Source organism: Triturus cristatus, chromosome 11, assembly GCF_964204655.1.
Source record: "Triturus cristatus chromosome 11, aTriCri1.1, whole genome shotgun sequence".
NCBI classification, from domain to species: domain Eukaryota; kingdom Metazoa; phylum Chordata; class Amphibia; order Caudata; family Salamandridae; genus Triturus; species Triturus cristatus.
This window is the reverse complement of record NC_140594.1, coordinates 346,456,934-346,484,908: the sequence shown is the minus strand read 5'-3', so window position 1 is coordinate 346,484,908 and position 27,975 is coordinate 346,456,934. Positions and strand designations below refer to the sequence as shown.

Below are 27,975 nucleotides of genomic sequence, written 5' to 3'. Positions count from 1 at the left end.
AGCGATTTATAAAGCGCGCGATTACCAAATAGGTGTCCTGGCTTCATCTGCGGTTTACTAGAGGCTCCCGTGGAGTGGCAGTCCTAATTAATCGCCGAGTCCCATATATACATGCCAAAACGTGGTCTGACCGCCCCACTGTAGGTATATTATTGTGACTGGTTCACTACATGGAGAATCCATTATGCTGGGCAGTATCTACGATCGCCCCCACCCTGCTTTCTGACTCATTTGTATAACACCTGACAACAACGTTACTGGAGATACCCGCGGGCCTTTCTATAATAGGTGGGGACTGGAATGACGTAGTAAATGTGGCTCAAGATAGGTGAGACCACGCGCCGCACCAGAGACACTAAGAGATACCCGCCTGCAGACGCTGGTGGGGAACATGGGATGGTTGGATACATGGAGACACATACACCCGACCACACAAAGCTATACTTATTATTTGGCAGTCCACGACTCTTTCTCCTTGTTAGATTATATATTTATACCAAACACATATTATTCCTGCATCGCTGCGACAGCTATATTGCCTAGGGGGTTATCTGATCACTCTCCAGTGGTCCTGACGTTGCGCCTGGGGGTGGCTCGTCCCCCCTTTCGATGGCGCCTGTCGCCGTGGCATCTTCAGGACTCGCAATATAAATCGCACATATGTCAGAGGATTGCGGATTATTATGTTGATAATCTAGGCACAGTGAGTTCCGCAGCAACTATTTGGGAGGCTATGAAGCCCACCCTTTGGGGAGCGGATATTGCATATTGCGCCACTCAACTGAAGAAATGCCGGGAGGCGGTGCTTCAGACTGAGGTCCAGCTGTTGGAACTGGAGTGCGGTTGTAGAGGTGTGGGTGGCGGGCAGGCACGCCGCCAACAACTTCTTCTGCAACAAACCTATGCTGACACACTACGGGATGAGGCCAGACAGGCTTGGCTGGCCTCTATCAGTAGAATTTACCAATGGGGCGATAAATCTAGTTCCCTTTTACACCGTTTGTGCCAGCGGGCTCTCCACCCAATCAGTATACCAGGTATTCTCTGCAATGACGTCGACCACTCACAGATCCTACGCAAATTGCTTAGAGCTTTGCGACATACTATGCAGATTATATGCCCCTAAAGACGCCCTGCCGGAACCCTTGATTCACCAATATCTTGACGATCTACCCCCAGGGCCCTCTCAGATGTGGCGCGGGCAGATCTTGATGCCCCGCTGACAGTTGAAGAGCTGAGTGCTGCCCTGGTTGATTTGCGCTCCGGTAAAGCACCAGGCCGGAACAGCTTCCCGTGTGAGTTTTATAAATTCCAATCTCAATTCCTTCCTCACTACTTAGAAGTAGTACACGCGGCCCTTGAGGAGGGGAGGCTCCTGCCAGACTGTTGACATGCTGAAATCGCGGTATTCCCCAAACCCGGCCGACCTCCACATAAGTACTCATCGTATCGCCCTATTTTATTGCTGAATGTTGAGGCCAAATTATTGGCTAAAGCCTTGGCAATCGTATTCTCCCCTTTATGTCCGAATTGGTTCTCCCAAACCAGGCCGGCTTTATGCCCCTTCGAGCGACCTGCCACAATATTCGACGGGCACACAATGCAGTAGCAGCGATTGATCAACTGGAAGGCCCTGCGGCTTTGCTACTGGCAGATATAGATAGAGCGTGTGATTCGCTACAATGGACCTTCTTGTTTGCTCTCTTGCAGCGCCTAAACATGGGGACCACGACTCATGTCCTATATTAGATTATTGTATACTGACCTCTCGGCCTCGGTTAGAGTGGCCGGTGCAGTTTCAGATCCCTTCTCTATAGAACTCGGCAGGGATGCCCCCTCTCCCCATATCTATTTCCCTTAGCTATGGAACCTCTAGCCTCATGGGTTCGAATTGACGCACAGGTGAGGGGCTTTGAATGGCCGGGTGGGTTTTAAGATCGGATCACCTTTCATGCGGATGATGTCCTTTTTTTCTTAATGGATCCACGCCGGACAGGATCCCGTATTCTCCGCATCATGCAGATTTTCGGTCAACATTCGGGCCTATAAATGAACGCTAAGAAATCAGTTCTGTGGCCTATCCGTGGTGGTTCAGATATGGGCACCTGGACAGCAGAAGTAACACTGACCACAACCGGATTGAAATACCTTGGAGTTTACATCTCGGCTACTCAATCAGTGTCATGGAACAAGAACATTGCCCCCATCTGGATGTGCATGGACACAGAGATGGAGTCTTGGGCGAGTATGCCCCTCTCCATACTGGACAGATCGGCAATATTCCAAATGGTGTCTTTTCCTCGCCTTCTCTACCAACTACAGAACCACCCTTTTCAGCGATCTATCTCCTGGTACCGGCAGCTCAACTCCAGGCTGGGCCGTTTCCAGTGGCATGATCAGGCTGCTAGAGTACCACTTAAAACGTGCTTTCAGTCAACTTATTGTGGAGGTATAGCGACCTATGATATCCAGTCCTATCACACAGCATCCCATCTCTTGGTTTTGAACGACTGGTGGTACGGGATTAGAAATGACCCGGCCTATCGGGTGGAGAAATAGCTCATGGGGGATGTATTGCCCCACAAGTTACTGTATACGCCAAAAGCGCTGCGGAAGCTACCACCCGGCCATGCGTGTGGTGTTCGGAGTGTGAAAAGAATCACTGAGCAAGATGGGGTGGTGGAGAAGGTTGACAAGGAAGACCCCTCTTTGGCAGAGCGGTCTTATGCCACAACTGTCCGCATGAGCAGGGTTTAAACAATGGGACGCCATAGGCATTTCCATGCTGGGTAATGTCACGCATGGTACCACGATGAGATCCTTTCAGGAACTCAGAAATTAATGTAATGCCGCATACACAATTTTATAGATACCTGCAACTGAGGCATGCCCTATCCCCATATATTACACACTTAGACTCTCTCCTGGAGTTTAACCCAATCGAGGCGAAGGTGTTTATGGGGGATTTAGGAGATCAAAAAACTGCAAAGATCTACCAAACATTAGTGACGATGCTCTCCACGACTTTAGATTCACTTCAGGAGAAATGTCAGATGGACTTGGGTCCCCTTGATAGCGACGATTGGACAGAGGCTCTTGAATCCCCGAGATGCGCTGCAATTGCATCTCGCCTCAGACTTATCCAGTTTAAATATTTACATCATACCTATTTTACCAGATACCGACTGTGGAGGGCTGGGCTGATAGATTCCCCTATGTGCCTGCGCTGTGGCAGTGAGGAAGGCACGCTTCTGCATACAACTTGAGGTTGTACCATATTGGACAGGTTTTGGAGGGGAGTTACTCGCTGCTTATCAGAAGTACTGGGTTGGGACATACCTCTCTCCCCATGGCTTGTTTTATTGCATATCACAGACAAAACTGGGGGAAAACATCGACAAAAGAGATTTATTTCTGTGGCTCACCCTAGCAAAAAGAGATCTAGCGAGGGATCCGGCTCTGCCTAAATTAGGTGCCTGGAGGGCTGGCCTTGATTGGTGTATGGGTCAGGAAGGGCCTATTATTAAAGCGCGGGGTTGACCGCAGAAGCACTTTAAAATATGGAAACGATGGGCTGATTACAGGGGTCTCCTACTGGAACCGGCCCGCCACAACCTGCAGAAGTAGAAATCCTATAGGGATATTTTACAGGACACTGATGTTGCTACACCGGATCATGTCACACATAGATGGGTATGACCAGGGGTTTGCTATGTGGTACAAGACACAGTTGTTTGTAATGTTAGGGTCTGTCGTTTGCAGACCCGAATTGACTATTTCTTTGTATTACAAATGCTATAGAAAAGTCACCTGCTTGGAAATTATTATACTGATTGATTTATACTTCTGCTCCTTTGTAACATGCGAGATTACTTTATCTGATGACTCAATAAAAACGTTGTGAAATTTTTTTTTACAAAACAGCAGAACACCGAAAATCAACTGAACCCCAATATTTCATATACCCGAATTTTTACCTTCGGAAATTCGGCTGTGGTTATCTCGTTGATTGAGCAGTAAGGGACTACACTTCCCATTCATGGATCATTAATTTAGCAGAGTTTAAGTCAACATGAAACTTAGATTTATAAATAACTCTGTTCTACATCAGAATAGGGAAAAGTTAATTTATTACAGAATTAAAAGGAATGATACAAAGAAATGCGTAAATCTTCTATGAATGCTCAATCACAGAAAATACAGAATCACAAAATCCCTGCTAAAGAGATTCAAATGGTCATACTCATGAAGAGTACTGACTGCATTCTAGGGAACAGAGAAAATCTTAAATTAATCCGACATTGTTTCAAAAGAAAAATGGAAAGTCTTCCCGGATCCCCCAAAACCAGGGGTTTTATACACACTTTAAACTTAATAATTAATAAAACTACAAATTTAGGATGTCATTGTCATGGTTAGGTTACATTGGCAAATTAAAAACAACTATGTCAATAATAATTTTCTTAACACTACCCCATTCCCCAAGCTAAGAGAAATCTTCTGCTTGCTTCCTCAGCAACTACACTTGGGACATGTACAACTTAATATGAAACCTTTCTCAAACAATAGCTCAGAATGATTTTCTTTTGCACATCTTCATCAGAACTTCCAGTGCAAGTCCTTCAAAATGATATATTATGTACATGATGGAAAGCTTCATTCACAGTACATGCTTTCTATTCGTTATCCCCTTTTGCGTCAAAACATTTCTATGCTCTGCAGAAGCTGTGGGGAGAGCAGATTTTCAGCGTGTGACTGATTGGGAGGGGGAAAGAGACAGAAGCAAAATGACCTAAAACAGAAACTGCCCCTATTTTAAAATGATTGGTATCTCGCTCAAAAAATTGACATTTCAGTATTAATCATGCTTCTAAACCAAATAATGTTTTGTTTGAAATACATTATTATTAATTCATCAGGTACGACTATATACATTACTAAAATTATTAATTTGTACAAGTAGATATTCACACAAAATTTCACATTAGAAAAAAACTTAACCTCATTTATCCACGGTGTTTTTATAATTTGCTTGTACACCACCACTCAAAATGCCGTATTGAATTCAGAACAGTGTGCATGAGTCGCCACACGCAGAACTGACTTCCTTATTTATTACTCCAGCTAGCATACCAGTGCAACCAGCCAAAACTACTGCATGATTCACGTTCTATCAGTCATCCCCACACGTGCTTAAAGCATTCTACTACACCTTCATACACCTATTGAGAATATTGAAGGAAGCTCTTTTGGACCTATGTGAATCTCTTTAGCTTAATGCATTTGCTCGCGCGCATGAACGTGTTATGGGGGCCCTTTTTGTGGTCATACAGTTGCTTATTTTTTAGATTCTTTCCTCCTGGCGCATTCCCTCAACTCCGCCATACCAATAGTGTCCTCAAATTAACTGAGACTGAACCAGCCAGTACGAAACGGGGCATACAGCTTTCTCTCTCTTGGAAGGGATTTTCTCTGGTAGTATGTGCTCGAACCACCTAGTGCACATCGTCAACACCTCTTGAATGTCTTACTTTATGATTCTGTTGTCCCTGTGTACTTGACCATTGACCTGGTGGTGATACTATGCTATTAACTCAAAGCAAGTACCACTCATTTTCTTTTCAGAGAGAAAGAGGCAAACAGTAATGCTGTGGTGATCGCTTGCCTCGCACTCTGTTGTCCAACAGTCGATAACAGTCGGTGTTGATAGCAGAATAAGCAAAGGGACTACAGGTGGACATGGCCAGTTGGGGGTAGGTAGCAGGACAGTGGCTGTACGCAGAAGGATGGGCATGCGCTAGTGTTGTTTATGCCAGCAGAGGTATGCAGAAGATGTCTAGGAGACAGCAGGTCCACCAGTAGGATAATGGCTGGAGCAGAAGCTGAACCATTGCAGAGCCGGCCACATGACTGAATACAAGACTGTCAGCAGATGCTGAGAGTACGAGTAGTGTCATACATGATGGTGCAGTAGTGTGCTCTGGATCTTGTACATTCACTCGAGGCTGCGGCCATACCCTGCCCAGTGCGCAGCCAGACGTCGTATGTCATCTCCGTGCTATGAAAGCCACGGCGAGGCGGGAAATCACCAACGCCGCCCTGACCGCCGTACTCGGCTTCTTCGCAGTGTAAATGGGCCTGACAAGCAGTACTTTTTTTGCATTTACCAGGGGCCTACGGTTGAATGCAAGTCTCACTCCTCAAGTAGCGATGGGTATCGGCTTCTTGTCTGGCCGGAGATATCGCAGGATCCCTTCTGTGATTGTAGCTGTGAAGCTCCTCGGCGCCAAAAAGTAGCGGCTTTTATTCTTTTAGGCAGCGTTTAGAAAGCATTTCATAACTGTATGTTTTCGTCGGAACCAGGCGAACAAAATAATAGCCCATGTTCTGTCTTGTAAGCTCGAGTTCCTCCGGATGTAGGTGGGTGAGACGAAGGGCATTTTTTTCTTAGTTATATTTTATATTGTTTTCTGCTCTGGCTTCCAGTCCCGTCTCCCTTGGCTTTCACTGGAACTCTGCCCTATGGTGACCTACGAGATTAAAATAATTGGCTTAAGTGTCATGACAACAGAACAGAGTGATTGGTTCAGCATATTATGTCTTCTCCTGCCTGTGCCTCTTCCCCTCTCTCCTTTCCCGACCCCTCCCTCCTCCTCACCCCTCGTTCTCCTGTCTGTCCCCTTCCCAATCCCTCCGCTCCCCTCCCTCATTTATCTAATAAGCTGGACTAACAACTCTCCCTTCCTCTCCTTCCAGCGGAGCGCAAGCCTCCTCTTTTCAACATGAATGCAATGAGTGCCTTATATCACATAGCACAGAACGACTCCCCTACACTACAGTCAAACGATTGGTAAGTTAACATCTAGGACGTCTATTCACTGCTTCTTGTATGCGCTGGTAGTCTTTTATGCACCGTTAACTGCAACACACACAATTTGCTTCTGCAAGAAGTTGATCCAAATGCTTTAAAGTTTTCCCTTCGTGGCAACAGACATTGGCTGTTCACATTTCAACATTTCACGCCTCAGCACCGAATTGTAGGGGCTGTAAAGGCTTTGAACATTGTTCAGCAGGTGTTTGGTTGGAGGGTGGTGCAAGTGATCTTCGCTCCACAACTGAAGGCCTCCATAGAGTGGCATGAGTGAGTTTGCCTTTTTAGATACCGTCGTCCTAGGAGTGGGCAGATATGCTCACTGTCGGCCGCTTTCACTCTTGGTAAGTGATAACAACTGTGCAAGCTCTTGGCAGGCCAGGTGTGTGATTAGGGTACAGATTTGACGAATCCAATGATTACCAAAGGTCAAATAGTTGACCAAACTCCTGGTCAGCCGTTCCAGACAGTAACCAAGAGATTTGACAGGTGCACTTGATAGCAGGTGTGTGTGCGTGAACAAACCACGCTACTTTCAATAGTGAGCTTGAATGCTTTCAAGACTTGCATGGTGTCCATCTTTGCCTGACAGTGCCCTTCAGCTGCAAAGACTTGAATGGCCTTGGGGAGTCTTTGCCGATTAGCCCAGCCTCCTGTTAATAGCTTAAGTATGCTTGGCAACTTAGTAATTAGTCTGGCTAGCGCCTCTTTCAATTTTGCCATTAAGTTGAGACTTTTAAATAGTGCCAAAGCAAACCAAGAGACTGACCTCCTAATGAAATAATCAAACACAGCATCACACTAGGGATGGGACAGGCTTTCATTGACGCGACGTGTAGGAAACTTCAGCTGCCGAAGAAGGGTTCAAATACTCTTGTCTCACATCCATGTCTTCCTAGTTTTCCCACCACTTCAAAAATTCTGATTGATTTGTGAGAGAAAATAATTACTTTTTGGGGGGGGGGGGGGGGGGTCCTGTTCTGAAAAAATCTATCAGTATGACACTTTGCAAGTACACACTTTTCACTATTCTGTTTCAGGAAAGAGCTTGTCCTGCCCAGGGTTCTAGTGCATCAAGTCCCTCGCTCGAGATTCTGCAATTTCTTTTAAAGAAGTACTTTCATTGCTTTTCACAAAACAAACAGTGCACAAATGCGTTAACATTGCGGCATTGCAGCAATTTTCCTCCATTGCTGAGGTCACAATACACTTCAAACAGCACTTGATCAAACATATGCAGGTTTGTGAGTAGTACAAGGCAAAATACTTAGGCAGTGCCATTATTGCACTTGATGTTCTTTTGCTGAGGATCCTGAGAAGGGGCCAGTTTATCAAGGAATGCAGTTTCGCCTTCCGTAATTGCAGCTAAATGTGGGCACATGTGCATCTTATGTAAATGCCTGAATGTGTCTAGTGTAGTGAGAAGGTGTGTGTGTGTGTGTGTGTGTGTGGGGGGGGGGTGGGCTAGATCAGCATCCTCAGGTAGTCCGTCACCTTATTTTGGGTGCAAGTCTTAGCATATCTATAATGCACTTAACCCGCCGGTGCTGCCTGGCCGGTTTGGAGCTGTGTTCAATGCTCGACCGGTCTCTGCATTTTAAAAAAAAACCCTGCTTTTATCTTGAGTTTTAAACGCTGTTGTAATTTTACTGCGGGGTCACTCGCTCCTATTTTGCGTATCGCCTAAACCTCTGATTTGCACCTTTGCTCTGTCATTAGAGTGGATGGCCATCTTAGGTGTTAGCAGGGTTAGCGATCCAGTCGTCACGCTGCCTATTTAAGAGGGACGCGGACGCGCACAGCGGGCACGCCGAAGGCAAGCCCGTCTGCGCCCGTCCGCGCTCGTACCTGGCTCAGGGCCAGTCCCCCTGGATGTTTGATGTCAGAAACCATGAAATATACAAAACAAGAGATACTGGGGCTAAGGCCTGGAGGGGGATCATCAAGATGCCCTAGGCTCGCCTGGGAATCAGTGCGTAAATGCCCACCAGGGGTCTGTTCTAACTGTGGCTTACAGTTACCCATTATTCTTGATCAATCTGCCTGTGGCCCTCATAGAAAGCCTGAAAGAGAGAATTTTAAAAGATAACAGACCTCCACTTAAGTGTGTACTTAAGAATGCTAGGTCTTTGATCACACATAGCACAGAATGTGCGCTACACATTTAAGAACATAACATTAAAATAGCCTTTATAATGGAGTCCTGGGCAAATCAAGCCTCAGGACCTGACTTGGCGAAGGCCACTCCCCCAGAATTTTTCTGTCATACTTTGGACAGACCCTTTAGGAGAGGAGGAGGATTAGCGGTCATTTATCATGACTCGCTGAAGCTCATCTTTCACTCCGCCTCCAATACTTCTTGCGAGGCGCTTTCTTTCAGCCTCAAAATGTAACATTACAACATATTCAAAGGGTTACTACTCTATCGCCCTCCAGGTCCTAGATGTGGGATTTTAGAGACATTAGGTACCCTACTTAAAGATGGACTACGTTCAGAATCATTCACAGTACTAGGGGATTTCATCTTTTATCTTGAGGCCTCCGCTGACCCAGATACCACTATTCTGAATAGAATTATGGCGGCCGGGGAACTCAAGCAGTTGGTGGCAGGTCCAACGCACCTTAAGGGGCATACATTAGATGGGATATACTCAAACAATCCCAATCTGTCCTGTTTGGCTATACTCCCTCTGGCTTGGTCAGATCATAGCGCCATTATATTTGAGTTGAAGGAGTCAATAGCCCTTAAATCCAAATCTGAGCCCATAAAGATGCTGGAAAAAAGAGCATGGAAGGACCTAGATGATTCAAAACTAGATGAGGAACTGAAGAGAACCCTACCTCCTCTCCCCCTCGAGGTGGATAAGGCCGTACTGGCCTACACAGACTGGTTAGATGAAGCTTGCAAGAAACTGGTTCCAATAAAAAAAAAAAATGGACCCCCAAGCGGACCAAACCCTCAGCACCTTGGTTTTCTGACAAGCTAAAAAATCAGAAACTGGCCTGTAAAAGACTAGAACAGGCATGGAGGAAAGGATATAAAAGTAAGGATAAAGAAATCTATAAGCGCAATCTTAAACTTTATAACGAACTTCTGGCAGAAACCAAAAAGAACTTCTCTAATGAAATCCTCCACGCTAAATCCAACCCTAAAGAACTTTTTAAAACTGTAAAAAACTTGCATCACCTAATGCTCCCAAGAGTGCAAGTAACCCAGAACGGTGCGAAAATTTAGCTATTTTCTTCCAACAAAAAGTGGAATGTATTTTTTCCACTTTCACCTCAGCTCAGAAGGGCAAAGGGACACAGCCATCGGGAATAGTGCCGCTCAGTTTCAACCCCCGCCCAGCCTTTGATAAGTTTACATCGCTAGGAATAGCAGAAACCACTAAACTTGTGAATTCCATGCCATCAGGATCCCCTACAGACCCATGCCCGGTTTCGGTTTTGAAATCCATTCCGGAGGTCATTGGATCAGTCTTAAACCTCCTGGTCAATAACCTATTCACCACCAGGTTTTTTCCCAAGGATTGGAAGAAGGCTTCAATCCTTCCTCTATTTAAAAAAAACGTACTCTGTATCTTGCAGATCCTAGTAGCTACCGGCCAATCTCGCAGCTTCCATTCCCCGCAAAAATCATAGCAAAAAGCAATGAACACCCAGCTTAGCATCTTTTTTCAAACCAATAATATATTTGACCCATCTCAATATGGTTTCAGAATAGAACACAGCACGGAATCGGCCCAAATAAAATCTACAGAAGAGGTAAGGGAGGCATTGGATCGTGGAGGTAAGGCTATACTGATTATGTTAGATCTATCAGCAGCCTTTGACACGGTCCATCACAAGGTTCTGATGGACCGTTTGTCTGAAGTTGGGGTAGAAGAGGTTGCCTGGAAACTCCTGAAATCCTTTTTATCTGAAAGAACACAAACAGTTGACCTGGATAATAATAAACCCAAGCCGTTTTGCCTTCCTTGTGGGGTTCCCCAGGGATCCTCATTAAGCCCAACATTTTTCAATGTCTACGTGATATCCTTGGCTGGCCTTATAAGATCCTTTGGTTTCCAACTGACCTCGTATGCGGATGACACTCAAATAGTGTTGTCCCTTAAAGAGGAGTGTGAGGAGGTGGCCTCCGTAGACACCATGCCCCTCCTACCGTCGTACCTGAATCCGAACTGTCCCGTCCTTCGAAAGCAGGAAGAGAAAGAGTTAATCTCTGCCACTGCCTCTTGCACACAGGGAGGAGTCCCGTCTGAGGAATGCGGGAACCAATGGGACAACAGGAAGGCGGGACTAGTGGTGCACGAAAGCATCCCGGAAGAACAGCTTGAGGTTCTTGAACCGGAAGGAGGAGGAAAGCGTAGCAGCAAGGAAAGGAGGCAGACGGAGGACGAGAATAACGAGGAGAACAGAGGATGATTTGAAAAGACGAGCGAGGAAACCAGCCCCAGCGCTTCTCACGGGCCTGAGGAAGAAGCGGAGTCCTGGACCGAAGAGTGGTGGACGCCCCCGGTGGACGCTGACGAGCCGCCGCAACTCAGGAGGGTTGCGGCTCTCGTGGTACGTGACTCGGGAGGGGGGAGGTAGAAAGGGGTGGGTCATAGGGTATCAGGTTAACCGGGCACTGTAAATACCGTTTGCACGCATAACGCCTTTGACACTCTACTGCTATATCACCTGTATCTATGAACACCCAGCACTATTCTACGTTTTTTTTTCCTCTGAGCACACGTGTCGTCCCTCTCAGTGAACCCTCACCAGACCCTGACAGCTTTCTTAAAATAATCTGCTTGTGACTCCTGGATCTTCCTTAGTTTTTTTTTCCATTTTTCTTTATTTTACCGTTTTGTATTATTCTCTGCCTCCCCATAAATTCTTGGCACAGTCTGACTGTTACCAGCCAGACCTCGGAATGAACACGAAGGGTGTATCTTACTTTGGTGAAGGGTTCTCATTCCGTAGAGAAACGAAGCCAGATAACTTACCGCCATTTCTGTCTTTGTCTTTTCTGAGGCTGCCGGGGTGCTTATCCACTTCATGCCTATCACCCAGTGAGGAACAGCCCTACGAAAACCCCACAAGGAAAAAGTCTTCGAGGATATCCAGTGAACCAACCTACGGAATACCTATAACTGTGTTGTTCTTGAATAAATCCTATCACCATTGATCCACGAATTCGGCCTCCTCATTTTTTCTTTCGCCCATCCCTCTCACAATGGGGAAGAAGTAGAAACGGGAGCACGCCTTCATGATTGCATGAAGGCCATAGCAGGATGGATGTCAACTAACTGTTTAAAATTAAACTCCAGTAAGACCGAGGTTATTGTATTTGGAAATAACCCTCATTTATGGACACCTGACTGGTGGCCTGCAGATCTGGGCAATTGCTCCACCCCTGTCAGGAAAGCAAAAAATGTAGGGGTATCAGTAGATAGCAGACTAACGTTTAGTGATCATATAAGCTCCGTGGTGTCTGCATGTTTCCTGATACTGAGAATCTTACGGAAAATAAAACCCTATCTTTCAGAAGGAAATCTCAGGACGGTGGTTACGGTAATTGTCATGGCACGGTTGGACTACTGCAACAGCCTTTTCTGAATGCCCAAAAGCAGCATTTCAACAGGCTTCAACAGGCTAGGCTGGTGTCAGGCACACCAAAATATGTCTCCGTGAAAAAAGAATAAATTCAGCTACACTGGCTTCCTGTGAAGCAAAGGGTACATTTTAAGGCCCTTTGTATGGCCTTCAAAGCCCTTAACTGAATAGGCCTTGACCATTTGAGGTAAAGGTTCTAATGGTATGTTCCTGGCAGGACTCTCCGGTACACAGGAGCAAAAGACGTCCAAATACCTACATTTAAGAAAGCCAAATGGGGAGGTAGGAGTTTCATTACATGCACATCCAAGGCCTGGAACGACCTGCCGTTCCACCTGAGGAATGCTGCAGACCTCCTTTCCTTTAGGAAAGGACTGAAGACTTGGTTGTTAACCCATTGACCTTTTCTCCGCTAACTTACAGGCAGTACATAGCGCCAGGACACCTTAGGGTAACCGCTGCGCTCTACAAATCCAATTAACATAACACTTCCAAGGCTCTGGACATGGAGAACTGCGCTCTCGGCCTCAGCCCTCTTCAAAAGCTCTGATCATCAAATATGAAACTGAGGAAGGTTAGCTGCTCCAGAGTGCATAAGGGTAAGTTACTTACCTGTTACTTACCTGTAATCCTAGTTCTCTTCCAGGGGTATCCTCATCAAAGTCATAAGCACTTGAATATTTCCGCCTAATGAAAATATATAAAAATTATATATGAAAACATATAAATATTATCAAACAAAAGGTGCCTGTCAATAAGAGGGCCCACACAGGTAAGTGTCCATACGCCAAACATTTATTGGAAGAACAGCACAGATTCAGTTGCACAGCATGCCTCGTCATTCATAGAGTCCTGCCCGACGCGTTTCGTGCTTAACACAGCACTTCCTCATGGGCTGCGGGCACTTTGCAATTAGAAAGTCACGGCAGTTTCAACCGCACATGTTAAATACTGTTTACCCCGCCTCTGTGGGCGTGACCACCCGTGTGGCCTGTTGGTCGTTGTAGTGCTAGTCATCTTACTCTCGTGAGTCTCCGTGCTTCTGCTTGATTTAGATAAATAGATTCCCCAGTGGGTAAATATATAATTTTTCAAAACCACCAATGCAGCCTTCCAGAAAAACAAACACATAATAGGCTAAGCAATGCTGTGAGACCCTGTCTTTCCATATACACGAACAAACCAGGAAGACCAAAAGACACTTGAACTGCTTTTAATGAACAGCAGAAAAGTAGTCCTTCAAAGAAAAAAGGGCAGGCATTGTTAGCCCATAGGCTGCATTGGAACTTCAACAGCATAGAAACTGAAAGCAATTGTAGAAACTGAAAACTGGCACCGTTCCTTTAAGGCGGCCATAACCCCCATCATGCCTCAGGGTTGACAGTTAGGTCAGTTGTTCTTTGCACAAAGAGATGACATAATTTTGAATCATTTGTCCGGGGAGGTGGGTGGGTTGCTTATGACTTTGATGAGGATTCCTCTGGAAGAGAACTAGGATTACAGGTAAGTAACGTAACCTTCTCTTCCAGGAGATCCTCATCAATAGTCCTAAGCACTTGAATCGAGTCCCATCCCCTCTTCCTGGGGGCAAATGACTACCATAAATGACAGTAACATCAAAGAATAGCTTCAGATTGCTTTAGCATTTACGTAATTACCTCAAGGGGACCTGACCTACTTGAGTATCTGCTCTGGAATCGAGACAATAGTGTCTCGTGAAAGTATGTACCAATTTCCAAGTGGCTGCTTTGCAGATCTCAGCCATTGGTACATTGTGCAGAAAAGCTGTTGTAGCTGTCTTTCCCCTAGTGGAATGTGCCTTGGGAGAAGTCAGAAGGGGTTTATTTTCCAATTATTAAGCCAGCTTGATGCAATACACTATCCATCTGAAAATGGAATGCTTGGAGGCTGGGAAACCTGTTCTGATGGAACCATAGTTTAAAAATAACTGATCAGATTTCCTCATGGCCTGAGTCTTATCCAAGTAGAATTTCAGAACTCTTTTATGCTCTAGGAAATGGAGAGACCTTTCAGATGGTGTAGATGGATTGGGAAATAAAGAAGGTAGTGAAATGCTTTGATATGAAAATCTGACACCACCTTCAGAAGGAAGGAGGGGTGGGTTCTTAAACCCACTCTGTTGTGGTGGAAAACCGTGTACGGTTCTTTGGAACAGAGCGTCTGAATCTCGCTTACTCTACGAGCTGAAGTAATCGCCACTAAAAATGCGGCTTTCCATGTAAGGTGATAAGGGGACGCTTTGTAAATAGGCTCAAAGGGGGGGACCCATAAGCTTAGAAAGAGCCACGTTCAACTCCCCCGGAGGTGAAGGAGGCTGGACAGGAAGAAAAACTTTCTTTAAACCCAGAAGGAAATCCTTAACCACCTGGAGCTGGAAGAAAGAAGGTTGACTTGGAGACTTTCTATATGCTGGAATGGCAGCCAGGTGTACTTTTATGGAAGCAAATTAAAGACCTGACTTGGCTAAATGTAGGAGATAGGGCAAATTTACCTCTTCTTGCCCCTTGGTAGGTTGGAAACCATTACGTATACACCACAAATAAAACCTTTTTCATTTAAAAAAATAGGAGTGTCTGGTGGAAGGTCTTCTGGACTTACTCAATTCTTTCTTTATTCGTCCTTCCAAAGGCAGGACATAAAAGATACACATAGATATAAACATCATTTAAAATCAATCACAGCCAATACAAACTCCTTTTCCGTTAAAAAAGTATACAACAGCTCACAAATACAGTACTTGTTCTTGAAACTAAAGTGGCAGAGCAAAACTCTTGGGGTCGTAAGTAGCAGCAGATTTATCAGATGTGTACTAAAGTGACAGTGCAAAACGCTTGGGTTCCTAAATAGCAGTAAATATTATCTAATAGTAAAACAAAGAGAAACAACTGCAGCCATCAATAGCCGCAAATATTATCAGAAAATACATGAGTAATAAAATAGGACCTAAAAACAAGTCAGTAAATCATGTAAACATTTTAGCAGCAATACCAATGCATTCCATGCAGAAAATGATAAAATATATTAAAGTTAAAACAGCATACTGCTTCTCTTTGCTAACTTACTCAAAATGCTCATACAGTCCTGTGAAAGGCTTAGTTGGACGTACTGAAGGGCCTCCGGAGCCATGCTGCCAAGTTCAACAAGGGAAGGTTGGGATGATGGATCCTCCCGTTCATTTTGGCTAGAAGGTCCGGTCTTCACGGAAGCCTCCTGTGGACACTCCGAGATGCAGAAGGTTCGGGTACCACCACTGCCGTGGCTAGTCTGGTGCCATTAGAATCATCCACATTCTGGAATGTGTGTGTTTGTCTATGACCTTCGGGATGCGAGGAAGAGGCGGAAAAGCGTAAACAAAGGTACCTGACCAGTCGATCAAAAGGGCATTCCCTATCGATCCTGGTCGGTGAAACCTTGATGCAAAGGCGTGGCATTTTTGTTTGACTGGTCCGCAAAGAGATCGATGGTTGGATGACCCCATTGTTGAAAAATGTCCGTCATCACTTTGTCGTGTAGAATGCAGTCTTGTTGATCGTTGAAGTGACAACTTGGAGAGTCCGCCCGAGAATTTTGCTTCCCTGGCAAATGTACTGCTCTGATTGAGAGCTCCCTGGCCAGGAGCCAATGCCAGATCGCTTGATCCTCCAGGGACAGTGGGCGAGAGCAAGTCCCTTCCCCCTGCTTGTTTAGATAGTACATGGTGGGCGTGTTGTTCGTCTGTACTAGTATGGACTTGGACTGTATGGATAGGTAGAACGCCTTGAGGGCCAGATGCACTGGCCGTAGCTCCAGCATATTTATGTGATATGTTTGTTCTTTGCTCGACCATTTGCCCCAAGTCTGAAGAAGACCCATATGTGCTTCCCAGCCCTGAATTGAGGCATCTGTAATCAAAGTTTGTGTCGGAGGAGGTTGGTGGAAAGGCACTCCTACTAGGAGATTTTGTCTGATGAATCCACCACGGGATGGATGATCTTGCGGCATGGGAGAGTAGAATCCGGTCTTTCCATCGTGCCGACGTCTGATCCCATTTTGTCCTCCAAGTCATGCTGTAGAGGTCTCATCCTCAGCCTGGCGTTGCGGACTAAAAAAATGCAAGATGCCATCGACCCCAGGTGTGATGCACCTGCCAAGCTGAGGGCTGATGAACTTGAAGAAGAAGATTACACTTCAGCTTGATTTATAGTCTCTCCTCCGAAGAAGACATTTTTCCTGTGCTGGAGTCCAGAGTAGCACCCAGGTAGTGAACTTTTTAAGTTGGCTGATGGATTGACATCTCCATATTTACATGAAGGCTCAAACGTTGTAGCAAGCTCAGGCAGATTCAATATTTTGATGTCTGAAATCCTTCCTTTATTCTAAACCTACAGCCTTAAGAGTGTCCAGTTCCGATTTCATCCTGGCCATCTCTTCATCTGTGTGAGTACCAAAAAGAGAAGTTCCAGAAAAAGAAAGGTTCAAGATGCGATGTTGGGCTTCCGGCTTTGAGGCTGTAAGCTGTAACCAGGAGGATCTTCTTGCCCATATGCCATGCGACTATGAGTGCACATCTAGAGATGCTCCATCAGCTGCCGCACTGATCATCTGATTCACAACTAGGGCTCCTTTCTGGAGAATCTCCACAAAATCCTGGTGGTCCTCTTTAGGCAGTTGTTCTTTGAAATGCTCTAGTGAATCCCCCAAAGCCCTATCATAACGTCCCAACAGGGCTGCAGCACTAGATACTTTCAAAGATGCAGCTGCAGAGCCGCAAGCTTTCCTCCCCCATAAATCCTGAGCTCTGTGCTCCTTGTCCGGAGGGACAGTTGAGGAAGAGGTTACTGCATGGGTCTATTTTGCAGCCGCAATAATCGCTGTTTCTGGAGGGGTTCTGACCAGAGGAACATAGGATCTTGCTCTGCTGGTCTATATTTTTTTTAAATCCTTGACGGAGCTGTTTTGAGCATTGCTGGGGTAAGAAAAATGCCCATGACTGGTTGTAAGAGGCCAGGCACCAATGGCAGCAGAGGCCTCGACACAGACCTCTGATGCAGAGTCTAATAAATGAAAGACGTAGATGTCTGAGGTGCAGACATCTCTATGTTCAACTTTTGGGCTCCTCTTGCCAGCACATCATTAAACGTGTTGATGTTGTCCACAGGTGACACTCTGGAGGGTGGATTGTTAATGTGGGTGAGTATTCCCTCTTGGAGGAATGAGTAGAGGACGATGACCAAGATGGTGCTCTTCTCCTGCGACGGTCATGAGAGGTGGATTTACGACCTGATGGTGATCGAGACCTGTCCCTTCGGCGATCCCTGGATGGAGTAGAAGGAGATCGATCCACTGCCTGCACCAGACGAGCCAGAGGAGATCTATTGAGCAGACCTGAATAGTCCAAAGGTGGTTTTACCTGCGCAGAGGTAGTTTTCTGCCAATGATGGGCTGGGAGGAGCCACCTGGGAGAAAGATGAACAGAAGGAGATCTGTGGTCTTCTCCTTGTTGTGTAGGAGGAACACTGATCTGTGAAGTGGATTTTTGTTCTCACCATTCTAGAGACGGAGAAGAAGAGCTTCTGGACGTCGTGATAGCTTGTGTAGATCCTGCCCTCGACACTGAAGGCTCAGAGAGGCCCTTTGATGCAGAGCGGTGCCTCATTGAGGTCGAACGATGTGTCAACAACGAGCGGCTATGAGCCACTAAGACCTGTGAGTTCACCGACGGAGATCTTGGCCTCGACGTCGGTCATGTAGACTTTCTGTTTCGATGTTGACCGATGCCCCGCAGACCGAGACTTGTGCTTCGATGTTGGGAGAGGAGTACCCAACGGATTACCAAGCCTCGACGACGTACGAGGGGACGGTGATGGTGAGAGTCTTCTCGACGTCGGACCTCTTGACACCGTCGACCTACGCTTTGATGTTGAGCGCCGTCTCGTGGGCTGCAACAGAGGAGTCTGCTTCGATGTCGAACCCCTTTTTGACGTCATAGATGATCTAGGCCTCGATGTTGACTGCCGCCTGGTTGACGGCAACGGCGGGCTGTGCCTTGACGTCTAACGCTGTAACGCAGGCAACGGCGGAGAGCGTTGTCTCTACGTTGGGTGATGAACCCACACTAACTGAGAATGACTCCTCAACGCCGACCGTCGCTGGGGTGACGGTGGGGCAGGATTCGAAGCTGAAATTGACAGACCTCTATGCTTGGAAGTCTTTGAAGACTACCGATGTTGTCTCACCGGTGATCTCGCCCTCGGGGGATTGACATCGTCGTTTTCTGCGCCCGTTGGAGGCATTTTCGACGCTGAGCCCCATGCCAAGGAAGAACAGACCGGGGACTTTGCTTCTGGAAGTCAACCTGGGCCTCTTCTTCTGTCTCACAGGAGAGCTGCCTCTAGAGTTGAAGTTTTCATTTTCTCAGAGAGACCATAAAAATGAATCCTCTCCCTTTCTTTGAGAGTGCGTCTTGATGAAGTTTGGCAGTGTTGGCAGGTCTCAGGAGCATGAGAATCCATGAGGCAGAGAATACAAACAGAGTGACAATCTGTTTTAGCCTTCTTTTTGCCAAAGGAAGGGCAAGGATCAAACCGAGCAGGCATCTCTGAGAGGAAAAAAGTGCCAAACTGCTAGATAAAAGTTATTATCTTACTCCAATAGGTGTTGAATGTTGAAGTAAATGAATTTTAGTGAAAAACATAGATATTTTCTGACAAAAAAGTCAAAAAATCTGTGGAGCTGATTAACCAGGGTCCTGACTGAAGGAGCCGGAAAGAACAACTGACCTGTCGCACTTTTTAAAAAAAATTTTTGTATTTTTTATAAATCTTTTTATTAAACAGTCTTGACATAGAGGTACAATTTCACAATGGTCAATAAAGGGATTAACAGCGAAATCAGATATGCATACATATACAATAGTATAATTCGTCGGAATTCACGGAGAGGGGGGATCATCACTGTCAGCATCACCGGGAGGGGTACAGATATCGCCACGGTATGCATTCCAGGGGGCCAAATCCATTTTCGGGGGAAGCCCCAGGCCACATAAACTGTCTTTTCTCCTAGCATACACCAGTCAAGGTCTTTCTTCCAATCTGCAACCGTGGGTGTATGTGGGGCTCCCCAGAGTTGCGCAATATTTCTCTTGGCAATCATGCAGGCAAGCGTAACCCACCCTGTGGTATAAGTGTTGAGATCGGTAGGTTCCCAGATGCTAAGGAGGCATCTGGGCGTTTCTGGTTTGATTGCTACCTCCAGTGTTTCACTCATGATTGCATGTATGTTACGCCAATATTCCTGGATCGGCTGACAGTGCCATAGTATGTGTATGAACGTGCCCAACTGTGTGCATCCCCGCCTACAAGATCCGTCCGTCAGCCTACCCATACGCATCAGTTGGGGACCAGTTATGTAAATTCTGTGAAGGATCTTTAGTTGTACCAGTCTGAGTCGCGCCGGGATTGCAACAGTTTTGGGGGAGGAGACCACTGTCTGCCAACTTTCATCGTCTAGCTCTATTCCGTCCTCAGTCCATTTGTCTCGTAGTGCCAGCAGGGGGTCCTCCATATTATTAATACGTTTTCGATAGGTTAGGGAAATGGCCTTTTCAGGCAGGTGGCCATCTAGCAGACTATCCTCTAATGGGGAGGCATCCGGTGGAGTTGTGGTACTTGAAAATGCTGTTTGCAAAGCGTGTCGGATTTGCAAGTACCGAAAAAACTCTGAATTCGCCAGCGCATATTGGGTTTGGAGAGTTTTAAAGGGTTTCACGCCCTCTGTGCACCAAAGTTCCCTAACATGGGAGATGCCGATTAGATCCCATTTGTCAAAGCCCTTGGAATTTCCCAAGTGTCCAAGTTCCTTTGAGTCCCACAGAGGTGTTGCGAGAGTGTCAACCTATTGTGCCAGCCAAGCGACTTGGTTGCAGAGTGCCAGATTTTAACTGTGTGGTTGGTGGGGCCAGTGAGTGGGTATCTGCCTGGTTTAGAATAAAGCGCACGGGAATAGGCCCCGTTCGGAAGAATCCAACGATCCATAAGGAACCCCGGGTTGTCAGGGCGACCATAAGTGCCATGATTTATTGCTGTGAGGTGCGCTGCCCGGTAATATTTTTTAATGTCGGGTAAGCCGATACCGCCGTCATACCAGCTGTGTGTGAGCTTCTTCAAAGCAATACGCGGTCTCCCGCCCCAAAGAAGGTCTCGCTGGAGCCCTTCAATTTCTTTAAAATAAGAGTTTGGGACAGGATCAGCCGAGTTCTGTATGGCATATAGGAAACGGGGTAAGGACATCATTTTAAATAAGGCCGCTTTGCCCAATAGTGAGAGCGGGAGTGACTTCCAGTTTGCTATATCACTTTTGAGTCTTTGCGGGGGGAGCCAGGTTACGGGCGTATCTGACAGATGGGTCAAGAGAAATGAATATGCTCTAATATTTGAAGCCTTCTGAGACTATTGGTATAGGACAGTATAGGGGTAAAGGAGGGAAGCCCCCCCAGAGGACATACAGCAGCGATTTTTGCCAGTTGACGCGAAACCCGGAATATCTGTCAAAGATGTTCAGGATATCAAATACTACAATCTGGGATCTCTTTGGGGACGTGAGATACAGAAGAATATCATCTGCATATAGAGAGATTCGGTCCTCCCAGTCTGCCGACCATCGCATGCCACGGATCATTACATCCTTACGGATCCATGCCGCCAGTGGTTCGAGGGCCAAAGCGAACAATAAAGGAGAAAGGGGGTAACCCTGGCGGGTCCCCCGGGTAAGTGTGAAGGGCTCTGATTTCCTGTTGTTCACAACTATTTGAGCCATCGGCGCGCTATATAATAGTCTCACCCAGCGGCAGAAAGTAGGTCCAAACCCCAATTTAGCAAGTATGGCAAATAGATAGGGAGACTATAATTGCATCCTCGCGTATCGTCGGTACCCTGCCCAGGACCCCGTGCAATCTACGCAAGTTTAGAGCAGTGTTTCTTCTAGACATAAACCCCGATTGATCTGGGTGCACTAGGTCCCCTATAACCTTGATCAGCCTAGTGGCGAGCACTTTAGCTAAAATATTTGGTTCCGCATTTAGTAAGGATATGGGCTGATAAGTTTTGGGTTTCCCTTCTTTGTGGATCGTGACAATGGTTGCAATTCTCTGATCATATGGCAGTGATCCCTGATTAAGGCTGTCTTCGAACATGGACTTTAGATGTGGCCAATTTATCCGGACGGAGCTTGTAAAGTTCGATTGGGATACCATTTGGGCCTAGGGCTTTTCCCGAGTGCAGCGCTCTTATTGCAGTTGCTATTTCGTTAGCGGTTAGGACACTATCCATAAATGTTTGGTTGGTGTCCGAGAGCATAGGAAGGGAGATATCCTTAATAAGGTCAGAGAATTCTGTCTCAGGGTACGCCGCCACCGAGTCATATACTGTGCGGAAGTGGGCTGCAAAGTGATTGGCTATGTCTTGGGGGTCTGTAACGGGGGGACATGTCAGCGCCTCTAAGTTCTGGCACGAGCCTGCTTCTATGGTCCTTTTTATCCAGCCAGGCGATTAAATTGCCAGCTTTGTCACCCCAGTCATATATCCGGCCCAACCTGTCCCATTAATTTGGCACGATCGGTGACCAGTGCCTGGTATTCGTCCTGGTGCAGACGGAGCGAGTGGAGGGCTTCAGGTTTGGCATCTGAGTTAACGTTTTGTTCAAGATGGTAGAGCTCTTTTTCTATGTCAGAGATGTCTTTTACCCTGTCTTTCTTGGATCCCGCGATTAGGGAAAGGGCTTGTCCCCGGACCACTGTTTTGCAGGCTTCCCATAACGTTTGCGGGGACTCAACAGTGTGTTCGTTCTCTAAGAAATAATCGTTGATAGATATATTTAGGTCTTTTCATATTTTTGGGTTCTTTAGGTACCAGGGATTGATAGGGGCAATGCTTCCCACTTGTGTGTGGTCTAAAACTATGTGGACCCATAGAGGGGAATGATCAGAAAGACCTCTATCCAGATGTCGGATCTCATGAATATCCATTATTTGTGGAGCTGGGACAACTATATAGTCAAGGTGGCAGAGACGGTTGTGTGCCCCGAAGTGAAAAGTGTGTTGGATTTTGTCCGGATTGTATGCTCTCCATCCATCTACCAGCCCCATCGCCTCCAAAAAACTGGAGAAAGTGTGCGCAGCTTGGGGGGTTGCGCGAGGTGGGTGTCTGTCCAGTGAGCCTGAGATTATCGAATTAAAGTCGCCGCAGAGCACAAGGTGCCCGTCAGGCAAAGTGAGCAGTACAGCAGTGAGGTCAGTGAATGTTACAGCCTGCATCCCTGGAGGTGCGTATACTGACTTGAAAGTAATAGTTTGGCCCTCCCAAGTGCCTGTGACCCCGATATATCTGCCTCGATCGTCTACACATGTGGAGGGGAGTGCTAGTGGAAATGACTTCTTTTGCATTATGCCTACCCCCCTGGAGTTAGATGTAAAGCCCGCGTGTGCCACCATCGAATAACCCCATCTGTGCATTGCTTTGCACGTGTTGCCTATGAGGTGGGTTTCCTAGAGTAGTACTATATCCGGAGATAGTCTCTTAATATATTGCAATAAAACACTTCTCTTAATCTTATCCCCCAGTCCGTTAACTTTCCAACTTAAGATTTTGACTTCTTTGTTACGCTGTACTCCCATTGAGAAGCTGATGGGTCACTATTAATAGCATCACATTTATGCATTGTACCGTCGAGATAACGCTAAAAACAACTAACCAAGAAAAACAATCCCTCCCAACAACCCCTCACCTTGCTCTCCTGCACTGCCCATGGTACTGTAAATGCAGAGTGCCTGTCGCCCAACAATACTACTAAACGAAGAACGTGGGGGGAGGTTTTAGCATCCCGTTAACCCCCTTCCTACCGTTACAGAGTACAGGCGCAGTACATGATGGATATCCAGTCCACAGACTATGAGAGATTTCAGTACTTCGGTGAATAGTTCAGTATCTGCATGCGCCAAAAGTTCGTGGACGGAGCTCAACTGATGGAGGAAACAGGCGGTTCAAAGTCACCAAAGGCCTTCCCTTGAAGTTTCATTGTCCGTTTCAATGGTCATCAGTGTTTCTTTCTGGTGAGTATCCCAGGCTGTCCAGCCAGTCAGATGCCACCTCTGGGAGGCCGAAGAAGCGGGTTTTCCCATCAATCTCAATTCTCAGACGTGCAGGGAAAAGCATGGCATATTTTAGTCCTTTTTCACGCAACTTGCGTTTGACATCTAGGAACGAGTGTCGACGCATTTGCCCTGCCCAGGTGAAGTCGAGGAAGAAAGCAATTTTGGAGTTGTCTAGGTGGATCGGAGGAGCGACCCTTGTTGCTTGCAGAATTGTATCCCTGACTCTATAATTGAGTAACTGGGCTAGTATCGGACGGGGGGGTTTCCCGGCTTTGTGCGACCCCGGGGACCCTGTTCGCGCTCTCAATAACAAACAGCTTAAACAGGCCCTTTGGTTGCAGCTTTGTTGAGATCAGGTTTTCAATGAACAGGTCAGTGGCGGGACCCTCCGATTTCTCCAGCATCCCAAGAACGCGGATGTTGTTGCGTCGCAAGCGTCCTTCATAGTCGTCCAGCTTGTCCTCCGTGTACTTACGGAATGCTTGAAGTTCCCGGACATCTGTTTGCAATTGCGAAGTGTCTTCCACAAGGCTGGCGGTGGTAAGCTCCAGCTGCTTGACCTTTTCTCGATATTTTGTGAGATCAGCCCTGATCAGTGTCACTTCCGAGGAGAGGGCATCGATAGAGGTGCGGACCCCTGTGATAGCTGCCATCAAGTCCTTCATTGTAGGTTCTGCGGGATCCTGCTCTGCTCTGCGTCTTGTCGCCAACTCCCTTCCGGTCGTGCAGGTCTGCCTTCGGGCGTGTGTAGCGATCAAGCCTACTTTGCTGAGATGTTCTGGGGCCCTTTGCGTTGAACATGGTGAGGACTTTCTCTGAGTACCAGGCCAACTGTGTGCTAGTTGAGATTGTCTCCGGGTCTAATCCGCCTCTCCAAAGTGTTAGTTAAGGACAGTGAATCAGAGGCGAGCAATGGAGGGCGCCTAGGGCTTTGTTATCTATAAAGCACTGTTGCCAGTCCCTGCAGCGATACTTGTGCACTATAGAAGTTGCGTGGTCTGTCCCATCTCCAGACTACCAGACCATCATAAGGAATAGCTGATTTTATTGTCCCAGGACCCAGGCAGCAATGGTTGGTGTCGCTCTAGTCAGCGAGGTCCATCTGCGATAGCTCAGATGTAGGGGCTAAAGATGTGCCAAGGAAAAGGGGGGGAGCGGGGGGCGCCCACTCTGGGGCCTCAGGCAGCTGGCATAGTTGACGTGAGGATATAAAGAAGCGCCCGCCCCATTCACCCTCCTCTATGCCCCCGAATCACCCCGACCTTAATTTGAAAAGTCCTCCTAGGTTCAGCCAGTCTCAGGGGTCCCCTCAAAAAGCGAGGTGCGATCTGACGAAGTTCATGGAGGCTCTGGGTCTCGCCCGCAGCAGGCCTGCGTAGTCGCTGTACTTTTGCGGCCTTACCGGGATGCTTGCACAGCGGAGGCTCACCGGCACTGTGGGATCTTGTTGCGGCAGGTGCAGCCGCGTCGTGTCTCCGCGCGCTGCACCGGAAGGCTCCAGGCACTGCCCCACACGAAAATGGCTCTGAGTCAGGTCGAAGACTTTGGTGTGTACGTATGGGCACTTTTCGTTCCGTCGCGTTTCCTGGGTGTCGGCCCATGCTGATAAAGGGCCTCAGGCAGTGTGTATCGCAGCTCCAGTCACCGGTGAGTCCGCTCTAGCAGGGCCGGGCACCGCACCGCTAATGGCTGCTCAGAGCTCGCTATTGTGGTGGGTGAGGTCCGGCTCCGTTACGTGAAACCCAGCTCAGAGCCTACAATCCTCGAGCCTGAGCGTGGGGCTGCAGTGATACGGTCCTCGGGGGGTGCTTGGAGGCACGCCGGCACCCTCGACGTCAGCTACGGCCTGCGCTACCACTGGAGGCCCCGGCTTTCCCCTGTCACAGGCCCTGAAGCGCCGATAAGGATATCTTCAGCCCACAACCTCCGATTTTGCTCAGGGCTGTATTGTCGGGCACCACTCTCTCTCCGGTTGTTAATTTCGCACCTTTGATTCGGATTTATGCAGCGGATAGGAAAGGAGGGCTCTGGAGAAGCCCTAGCAAGTGGCCATGTTGGTTTGCCGTGTAGCCACACCCCCTGACCTTTCACTCTTGAGGCATGATGGGAAGCTGGGGGTCATGGCTGCCTTAAAGTCACGGTGCCAGTTTTGAGTTTCTACATTTGCTTTCAGTTTCTATGCTGTTGAAGTTCCAATACAGCCTATGGGCTAGCAATGCCTGCCCTTTTTTCTTTGCAGGACAACTTTTCTGCTGTTAATTAAAAGCAGTTCAAGTGCATTTTGGTCTTCCTGATTTGGTTGTGTATGTGCAAAGACAAGGTCTCACAGCATTGCTTAGCCTATTATGTATTTGTTTTTCTGGAAGGCTGCATTAATTGTTTTGAAAAAAAAAAAATAATAAAAAAATATATATATATCTATATACTGGTTTTTATCTGATATTTGTGAGGTGGGTGGCTCTGTTGATTGCTGTTTGCACATGTTTTTTTTATCTTTATAAACTATTGTTATGTACTGTAGTGTTAAAGAGCTTTAGGGAAACTGAAAAAACTGAGTATGAAATATGATATTCGCTGAAACAAACTGTTATGAATTTAATCATTGGTATCCAAGTATTAATGTTAAACTTAAATGGGGAAGCTCCCGATTTGTTGCACCAAGATACTGATTGTTTTTGCACCTAGCACTTTATATCAGAAAAAAATCAGAAAAAAATGAATTAATATACATTTGCGGACCAATGCAATGTACCTCTTAAATATAAAAAAAGTGTTTTTTTAAAGAAATGTTCTAAAAAATGGTTAAAAAAATGGTCAATCAATTATGAATCCAATCATAGAACAATTGTTCTTTAAATTAGTTTTTCTTTTATAAATATATAATTTTGGAAAATCACTTATAAAACTAAGAAAACCAAAAATTAAATACTGGTATATGAATATATAAGCTCCCTTTTGGGTATAAACAAATACACAATGTTAAATAATGGGCACTTGCCCACTATTTCCCAAATGTAATCCTATTTGTTTTTATTCACACATTATTCCTTGATTGAAAAAATATAATGTTGGTTTAAATGTGTGCACGTAACAGCGACAATGGAAAAAGTAATTTCTAAAGCCTAAAGTTGTTTATATTTACTCATGGGAGGAGCCGGTTTTCAAACATACCTGTATTTAAACACGTGGGTGGTCAGGGCGTGTCATCTCATCAAGACCGGGCTACCCGGTCGAAACGCGTCATGCTGGCTGAAAATATGGAATAAAGCACTCAAGATTGGAATAAGACTTGTTTGTGTGGTGGTCCGTTCCTGCTTCTGTCTCTTGATGGATTGACGCTGGATTGTGCTTGATATATATATATATTCACTTAAAAAACCATAGGTCATTTCCTTCGTAAAAAAACAATGAAATTCCCCCGTTATAGTTAGTGCAGGCAACTATAACTCACGCGACCGCAATCCTCTGCTGATGACGTCAGATATTACATCACTGATTACATATGTGTCTTTCTGAAAAATAAATATTTATAATATATGTATAGCTAAAGATTAATGGAAGAAGACATGGGTAAATAGGTGTCTAAATACAGTGATGTAATATCTGACGTCATCAACAGAGGATTGCGGTCGCGTGAGTTATAGTTGCCTGCACTAACTATAACGGGGGAATTTCATTGGTTTTTTACGAGGGAAATGTCCAGCTAACTATAACATGTGTGAAACCTATGGTTTTTTTAAGTGAATGTGCTAGGTTTTTTAAATGCTAAGTTATGTATTTATAAATATTTTTTTTTCAGGTTTTTCACCGTGCGCGCGCCCCACCTATTTTGAAAAATTCGCGAGGATTCGTCAACTGACGCCAAAGTTATTCAAAATAGAATTTTCAGATTTCCTATGGAAACACGGTCCTAACTATAACTATCTACTGGCGACCGCCAGTAGATTATATATATATATATATATATATATATATATCATCTACTGGCGGTCGCCAGTAGATAGTTACAGTTAGGACCGAGCATAGGAAATCTGAAAATTCTATTTTGAATAACTTTGGCGCCGGTTGACTTATCTTCGTGAAATTTTCAAAACGAATGGGGCGCTCCGCTCAGCTCCTACCCTGAAAGTCTCGGGGTGATTCGTCAAGCGGGGGCTGAGAAAAAAGGGGGGTCCCAAAACGCGTTTTCCCCATGCATTTTCCCATAGGACCTTTAGTCGAAGGTACAGCCCGAACGGCTGAACAGAATTACTTGAAATTTGGCAAAGAGGTAGTCCTCAGGTCAGCCTTTTGCTTAAATGGTGTAAATCCGTTCAGTAGTTCCTGAGAAAATCAAAAGTAAAATCACATATATATC

General features: G+C 46.2%; 1 protein-coding gene across 7 annotated transcripts in view; it reads left to right on the top strand.

Annotated features, from left to right (window-relative positions):
* Window positions 1-27,975, top strand: part of TAOK3 (TAO kinase 3) — a 1,246,906-nt gene that overhangs the window by 630,530 nt on the left and 588,401 nt on the right. For all 7 annotated transcript variants that reach the window (XM_085636070.1, XM_085636074.1, XM_085636076.1 and 4 more), the window contains one exon: window positions 6,757-6,850. In XM_085636070.1, coding sequence (XP_085492196.1) covers window positions 6,757-6,850 — 94 coding nt within the window. The remainder of the gene's footprint in view (window positions 1-6,756; window positions 6,851-27,975) is intronic.